This window comes from Temnothorax longispinosus, unplaced genomic scaffold (genome assembly GCF_030848805.1).
Source record: "Temnothorax longispinosus isolate EJ_2023e unplaced genomic scaffold, Tlon_JGU_v1 HiC_scaffold_37, whole genome shotgun sequence".
Lineage (NCBI taxonomy): Eukaryota > Metazoa > Arthropoda > Insecta > Hymenoptera > Formicidae > Temnothorax > Temnothorax longispinosus.
Window position 1 is genome coordinate 3,594 of NW_027270198.1, and position 8,339 is coordinate 11,932.

The 8,339-nt window shown below is 37.5% G+C and overlaps 1 protein-coding gene across 1 annotated transcript; it reads left to right on the forward strand.

Moving 5' to 3' along the window:
• The first annotated feature begins 3,166 nt into the window (after nucleotides 1–3,166).
• Nucleotides 3,167–3,985, forward strand: LOC139824434 (uncharacterized). The gene has a single exon (XM_071796966.1). It carries the CDS (start codon nucleotides 3,218–3,220, stop codon nucleotides 3,983–3,985), a length of 768 nt encoding a protein of 255 aa, XP_071653067.1. The 5' UTR covers nucleotides 3,167–3,217.
• The last annotated feature ends 4,354 nt before the right edge of the window (nucleotides 3,986–8,339 follow it).

Sequence of the window (8,339 nt, forward strand, 5' to 3'; positions counted from 1 at the left end):
TAATAGGAAAAGAAGCTAGGATTTGAATTATAAAGTAAAAAAAATAGTTTTTTATTTAATTTATTAAACAAATAAATAGAAAATTGGTAATTTTTATAAAGAATCAGATTATGATGAAATCGATGAATCTTAGGGATAATAAATAAAAAATAAGTAAATTTATAACAATAAAATATTTAGCAAATAAATTATATATTATAATAAAAAATTAAATTAATTAAAATTAAATTTAAAATATTAATATTAAATTAATTTTTATTATCCCACACAGCACGGGATATTTTGAGGGACATTTGTGCATCCGCTGGATATCCGCCGAATATTAAATATCCACATATTTTAATGTAAAGGGGCAAACAAATTTTTGAAATTTTTTGTAATAGTTTAATTCTATTAAATATAATAATGAAAGTATTTAAAATTTTATACATAATTTATTCTATCAAAATAATCCTTTTGTCAGGCATGTCATTTGTAAGATTAATAAATAAGAGATTAGTAAATCTATAATTAGGGTATGAACCTAGTAGCTTTTTTAGCTTATTTATTTAAACAGTTTATAAAAAATAATTTAGATTTGACTATAAAATATGTATTTAAATATAAAGTTAAAGATAAATAAATAATTTTATTAATATAATAAAAATAATTAATTATTATTTAATAAATTAAGTTTAATTAAATTTTAGTTTAAAAAAAATATTTTATTTACATTAAAAAGATTTTAAATTTAAAAATAATTAAAAAATTTACAGAATTATAAAATAAAATATTATATAATAAATATTATTATTATTTATATTATAAAATATAATAAATAAAAAAATTAAATAAGTATTATAAAAATAATTATAATGATCAAAAATTTTATATATAAAATTCGGTACCCCCTTTTTAAAAAGAAATTAAAATAATTAATTTTCGGGAAAATGAAACTAATTTTCGGGAAAATGAAATAAGAAATTGAATAATACATTGAATTAAAAATTAAGTAATTATCTTAATTTATTTAATAAATTTATATTTTTTATAAAATCATAGTTTAAAAATATCATTCAAATTAAACTAATTATTAAAATAGATATGAAAATTTAAGTTTGAATAGTTATAAAACAAAATTTAAATCAAAAATTTATTGAATAAAAAATATTTTAATATAAATATAAATATATTATTATTAAGTAATTATTTTATATAAAAATAAATTATTAATTACTTAATAAATTTTTTAAATTTAAATAAATAATTATAATTAATAAAAATTTTATTTATAAAATTTAATTTTTATTTGGAAAATTTATTATTTGATTAAAATATAAATAAATTTTTAAATTAATATATTTAATTTTAAATTTAAATAATTTTAATTATTTTAAAAGAAAATATAATTAAAAAATTTAATTTAATTTTAATTTAAATCAAAATGTAGAATTTTTAGGATTAAAATGAGTTACATTTTAATATAATAATAATAAATTTGTATTTTAAATTAATATAATGAAATTGGATTTAATAGTAAATAAATAATAATTTTATTAATTGAAAGATAAAATATTATATGTACAAATTGCCCGTCATTTTCATGAAGTTAATAATTGAAAGAAGTCGTAACAAAGTAAATGTATAGGAATATGTATTTATATGAAAGGAATAGATTAAAATTAAAATAAGTATTTTAAAATTAATTTGATATTTATGTTGCGGCCCCAATTAATATAATAACAAAATAGTATTAAGAATAAAGACGCGAAGAACAATAGGGAACGCGACCGCGAAAGCCCGAAAGAATTACGCAACGCCGAATCAGCAAGAGATGAGTTGCGCGATCGGCCCAGATACGATCGAGCAACTCCGCGATATGAAGGACAAGACGAGATTCAAAAGGAAGCGACAACAGGAGACGAGAGGGCAATTGGAGTCTCGAAGCGACGGGCGTTTAACGCGAATGATCATTGTAAATCAGAGTGGATTAATTAAAGTTGTCATTTATTGAAAAGTGTTGATAATCAATCCCGACTCCTCCGTGAATAAACGATCCCATTGTGTCCCGCCGTAAAAGGAGGGCACAACAAATGGTGGCATCGTGAGGGATCCAGTGGCAGGACGGGAACGGCAGCTGAAACAGAAAAACAAGTGAATCAGTGAGGCAGTGTAACATCCTCAACGGAGACACAGGCAGCCAGATTCAAAAGCAGCAGACAACACGGTAGCGGCCGACGAGGGACAAGCGAGCAGCGTAACCCGAGAAGGCGCCGACCTACCTCAACGGAGGCTCACCGACAGATAAGGCGGCACGAGCACCGACCAGCAACATGCGACTAGCGACCGTAATGTAAGTCGATTAAGCAAATTATGTAAAGCGCAATCACCGTAAATGTCAGAAAACAAAAATCCACCTGCGGAACTAAACCAATCGTGGCTCCATAGCGAGACGTCACGACGAGCGCGTAGAAATAGACCGTTAAGCCCCGTGCAAACGACCGAAGAAGTCGTAAGCGACAATCGCGAAACCGTGCGTAGAAATTTAGACGAATACTACTCAAGCGAAAGCGAATCAGAACCGGAATTACACCCGAACAGCGTAATCGAACGCGAACAATTCGACGATTCCGTTATAATTTTAGACGCGAGAGTAATAGGACAAAATAACTGCCCCGACGAAAATAGACTCCACCCCTCACACGCGCACGTACAATCCGAAGACGCGGACAGTACGATCAGTAGGCGAACACACAGACGAAAGTTCTCATTGACCTCGTATGATAGCAGCGTATTTGACACGCAAAAGTATTATTCTGCCCCGAGACACGTGAACGTAATCGAGATGGCGGAAGCAACAAATAGCAACCACGACGCGAATAACGTACATGACAACGCGCCGATAACCCCAGAGGAAATAGACGAAGAAATAAACCGTCTTAATCGAGTGCTATCACAAAGAGGCACCCCGGCGAATTACCGTAACCGGATACCCGCACGGGCCGGACCGCCGCGAGACGATAGAGATTCCATTCTCGACGAGATATTAAACGGAATCCGCAACTTACAAGATCGCGTAAATCAACTAGAAACGGCGAATCCTGAACGCCGCGAATTTCACGCGAGACGCGAGCCAAGTAACCTCCCGTTCGAAGTGACGTACGGAAGAACGTCGTACGATATTCGGAACCAAGCGGAACGCGCAATCGGATATCTACGATGAAAAGAGGCACGAGACATGATACCCGAGTTCGACGGAGCCTCGAGTAAATTACAAGAATTCTTAAGCGCCGCGTCATATGCAATAAAAAACATAAATCCTATGGAAGAAGGAACGCTATTAGAAGCAGTGCTATGCACAAAGCTAAAAGGAAGAGCGATGATAGACTTTCAAACGCGAGAGATAAGAGATTTCGCACAACTAAAGAAAGAATTAGAAGTTTGTTATTTGAGCCGCAAAAGCACAACACACTTACAACTAGAGTTTAATACACTCAAGCAAAAACCCGGAGAAAATGCAAGAGCATTCGGATTAAGAGCCGATAAGCTAGCAATGGAGCTACACGACTCCATGATAGAGGGAAGAAATCACACCATAGAAAGCAAGCGAACTATATTAGAAACGATTCAACAACAGGCATTACAGAATTTTCAATTAGGATTGAGAGACGAGATCAAGTTACTTGTCCGAGCTCAGCATTTCGCAACATTGCAAGAAGCGATTGCCGGAGCGAGCGCCGAGGAAAAAGTAAACGGGCCGAGTGGAGTTCCGCCGCGTCCCAAAAATAATTATGCGTACTCGCCGCAACCGCGCGATAACCGATCGATATTACAATGCCAAAAATGCGGAAAATACGGGCACCTCGGAAGGGAATGTCGTACCAATAGATATGCGAACCGTTTCTTCTTACCGAAACCCGATAGGACACCCCGCGTAAACGCGATAGATAAAGTCTGCAATTACTGCAAGAAGGCAGGACACATGCGCGAAGAATGTTGGTGTTAAATGGTCGACCAAATAAAGAAAGGACGAATCACAACAAACCTAATAATCCGCGAGGACAAAATAAAAATTTTCACCCAAAAACAAATGGCCCGAGAAAAAAGGACAGTAATTCAGCCGCGAATAGCGATGAGGAAGACAAAGAGGACACAAAGCAGCGCCGACCGGCGTTAGAGTATCAGGTGTCACACATGACGAACAAGCCGCAAAAGCGTGCAGGGCTGGACTTAATCACTCTGCCCATGCGAGAAGCAAAGCGCGAAAAAATAAATTTACTGTTCGATACCGGAGCGGCCGTATCAATAATAAAAGTAAAACATTTGAAAGGCGAAACAATGATAGAAGAGGATAAAATGGCCCTTACAAGAGTAACAGGTCATAAAGCCCATACGATTGGAAAATTTACAGCAACTATTGACTTGAAAGATAGAAAAATCAAGCACACGATATATGTCGTCAAGGATGATTTTCCGATAGAATACGACGGAATACTAGGCGTAGATTTTATAAAGAAACATCGAGCGTCATATAGTTACGAGTCGAGCGCAATACGCATAGGGAATAGCACATTAAAATTATACCGTATAAGAAAATGGTTTTGAAACCGCGAAGCGAGACAATAGTGCAAGTCGCAACCGATAAAAATTCACTAGGAATAATACAGGCAGAAGAAACAATGCCAGGAGTGTTCATAGAAAATTGCCTAGTGATGCCAGAAAACTTTCTATGTCCGGCAAGCATACTAAATACGACGGAGAAGACAGTCGAAATGCTAATGCCGCAAGTAACATTAGAAGAGTTAGAGCAAGAAGAAGCAAAAGAGATAGAAATAAACCAAGTAGACAAAGCAGAAGAAACAATGCCGCGTAGCGAAAAAAATCGAAAAAATTGATACGCACACAACACTTAAACGAAGAAGAAAAGAAAACCATTATGGAAATTGCAGAGATTACAGCGATGTATTGCATGTAGAAGGAGAACCACTGACATGCACTGATATCGTCGCGCATAAGATTACCACGAAGGCGGGCAGCGTACCGGTCAACGTCCGACCGTACCGTTTGCCAGAAAAGCACAAGGAAGAAGTGAATAGACAAGTGAAAGAGATGTTGAAAAACGGAATTATTAGACCTAGCACGAGCCCGTGGAATGCGCCGTTGCTAGTAGTACCAAAGAAAAGAGACGCATCAGGAAAATTAAAACTGAGAGTGGTAATAGATTTCGGTTTGTGAACGACCTAACGGAGGGAGATTCCTTCCCATTGCCAAACATAACCGATATCCTAGACCAACTGTGAAAAGCAAAATATTTTACCACGCTAGACCTCGCCTCGGGATATCATCAAATCCCGATGGAAGAAGAAGATAAAGAAAAAAACAGCGTTCTCGACACAATACGGACATTACGAGTATAATCGAATGCCTTTTGGACTGAAAAATGCCCCAGCGACATTTCAACGAGCAATAATAGCCGTTTTAGCAGGACTAGTAGGATTACAATGCTTAGTCTATCTAGACGATATAATAGTATACGGAGCAAGTTTACAAGAGCACAATAAGAGATTAATTGAAGTGCTAAAAAGACTGAGAAACTATAATATGAAATTACAGCCCGATAAATGCGAATTCCTTCGGAAAAAAGTGACGTATCTCGGACATGTAATAACAAAAAACGGAATCTTGCCAGACCCTTCAAAATTAGAAGCAGTAAAAAGCTTCCCGAGACCAACAAAGGTAAAGGACATCCAGGCTTTCGTAGGATTAGCCGGATACTATCGAAGATTTATTAAAGATTTTTCAGCAATCGCCAAGCCACTCACAAAAATGACCAGAAAAGATATCAAATTCGAGTGGAACGCAGAACAACAAAAACGCATTTGAAATACTTAAAGAAAAATTAACTACAGCACCGGTATTAAAATACCCGGACTTCTCCCAAGAATTTGTAGTAACGACCGACGCGTCAGATTACGCAATAGGAGCCATACTGTCACAGGGAAAGATAGGTCAAGATCAACCCGTGGCGTATGCGAGCAGAGTACTATCTAAAGCCGAGCAAAATTATAATACTACCGAGAAAGAATTACTAGCGATAGTATGGGCGGTGAAACACTTCCGACCATACGTTTATGGAACAAAATTTACCATAGTGACAGACCACAAATCATTGGTTTGGCTATTTAACGTAAAGGACCCCGGATTCACGATTAATCCGATGGAGGTTGAAATTAGAAGAATACGATTACACTATCGTACACAAAGCCGGTCAAGAGAATAGAAACGCGGATGCGCTGAGTCGACATGTGCCGACAGATATCAACAAGATAGAGAAGGAAGAGAATAACGAAGAGGAGAGCGAAAGAAAATACACAGAAGAAGAGAAAGCAACGTATATTATACGAATACCATGATGCACCTGTAGGAGGACATCAGGGTGTGGAACGCACCATAAACCGAATAAGGTTGACGCATAATTAGAGAGGATTAACTCGAGACGTCGAAGATTACATTAATAAATGCGAACTATGTCAGAAGAACAAGTTATCGCGAAAAAAATAAAGCACCTTTAGTAATAACAGACACCGCGGACAAACCGTTCGAAAAATGTGCTCTAAATATAGTAGGACCACTGACGGTGACCGAAAACGGAAATAAATATATCCTCACGTTTCAGGATAATTTATCGAAATTCAGTAAGGCGATACCCGTACCTAATCAAGAAGCGAATACAATTGCGAAAGAATTCGTCACAAAGATTATCTTTGAATACGGTATCCCCGACAAAATACTGACGGATAGAGGAACGAATTTCCTTAGCGAGATATTTAAAAGCACGTGTAAATTACTGAAGATAGAAAAAATTCAAACAACGGCCTACCATCCCGAGAGTAATGGAGCATTGGAACGCTCGACGAGTAATAGAACATTAGCCGAATACTTGCGACATTATATTAACGCGGACCAGACAGACTGGGACGAATGGACGCCATACGCAATGTTCGCGTATAACACGACGCCACACACAGCGACCGGGTTTACACCCTTTGGATTAGTATACGGGCACCGAGCGACACTACCGACGGCACTGTCGCAACCACCGAAACCAACGTATACGTATGACGATTACGCGCAAGAGCTAAAAGAAAAATTAAGAGCGACACAACGAGTTGCAAAAAACATTTGCGAAACGAAAAATCTAAGGCCAAGGAGACGTATGATATAGAAGACAAAAGAAATTAATTTTCGAGTGGGAGACAAAGTTCTCTTGCACGACGAAACGGTGCGTAGAGGGAGATAAAAAAAATTAGAATCCCCGTGGATAGGACCATATGAAGTAATCGAAAAACATTCAGACGTCAATTACACGATCAAAAAGGGACGGAAAACCACGCGAGTACACGTAAACCGATTAAAGCCTTTTATAGAACAGTAAAAACAGCGTAAAAGAACAAAAACAAGCAATAGAAAGTAGGCAATAGAAAATAGGCGATAGTAAAAACTAAGGAAAATAAGATAATAAGTACTTACCGAACATCAAACACGTCGCACCACACGACGTCCGGTGGCCACATCCAATGTGACCTCCAGGGGGTAGAGAAGATGCATCCATGTACCCGGGGGCGTCAACAACGCGTCCGCGTAGGAGGGAGGGGGCGACGTCGGCCCCGAACCCAAATTCGCCGCCATCCGCGCACTAAGCGCGGCACCCTCACTCACGGCACCCGCACGAGCAGCGCGTAGCCAATACGAACGCATGCAGGCGTCGCAAGACGTCGGCGCGAAATACAGATTGCATTGAATGCACCGCATTTTTAATAGAGTTAATAAAAGTACTCTCTGAACCACGTCGCAAGAGCAACTAAACGCGCGAAAAGAGAAAAAACGCGAGGAGAAGGCATTATCAAGCTAAGGTAAAAATTCGAAGAAAGGTAACATGAGTCCTTATCTTACAGGACGCTGATCGTCGTCCAGCACTTCGCGAAAAAAGCGAAACCTGAGACAGCACCATCGTACGAGATACGACAATTCAGCAGCGAGCCGGGAATATACTTTGAGAGAACCGGACAATTGCAACAAGTAGAAGTTACTTGGAAACTAGCGATTAAAATCGACGTAGCAGCACTAGGAAACCGATATTACCAACTTCAGGAATTTCTACAGCAAGCCGAAGAAGTAGCGAAACGATAATCGCAAAGGACACGTAGCAGACGTGCAAAAACATTCTCCATACGATAGAGAAAAATAACAAAAAATTAACGCAACTATTAATGCGATTACAGACTATATATAAAACCAATAATAAAAAAATCATGCGTGTGGTCGCCACGCGCGTTAGAAGTGAAACTTCTGAAGGCAAG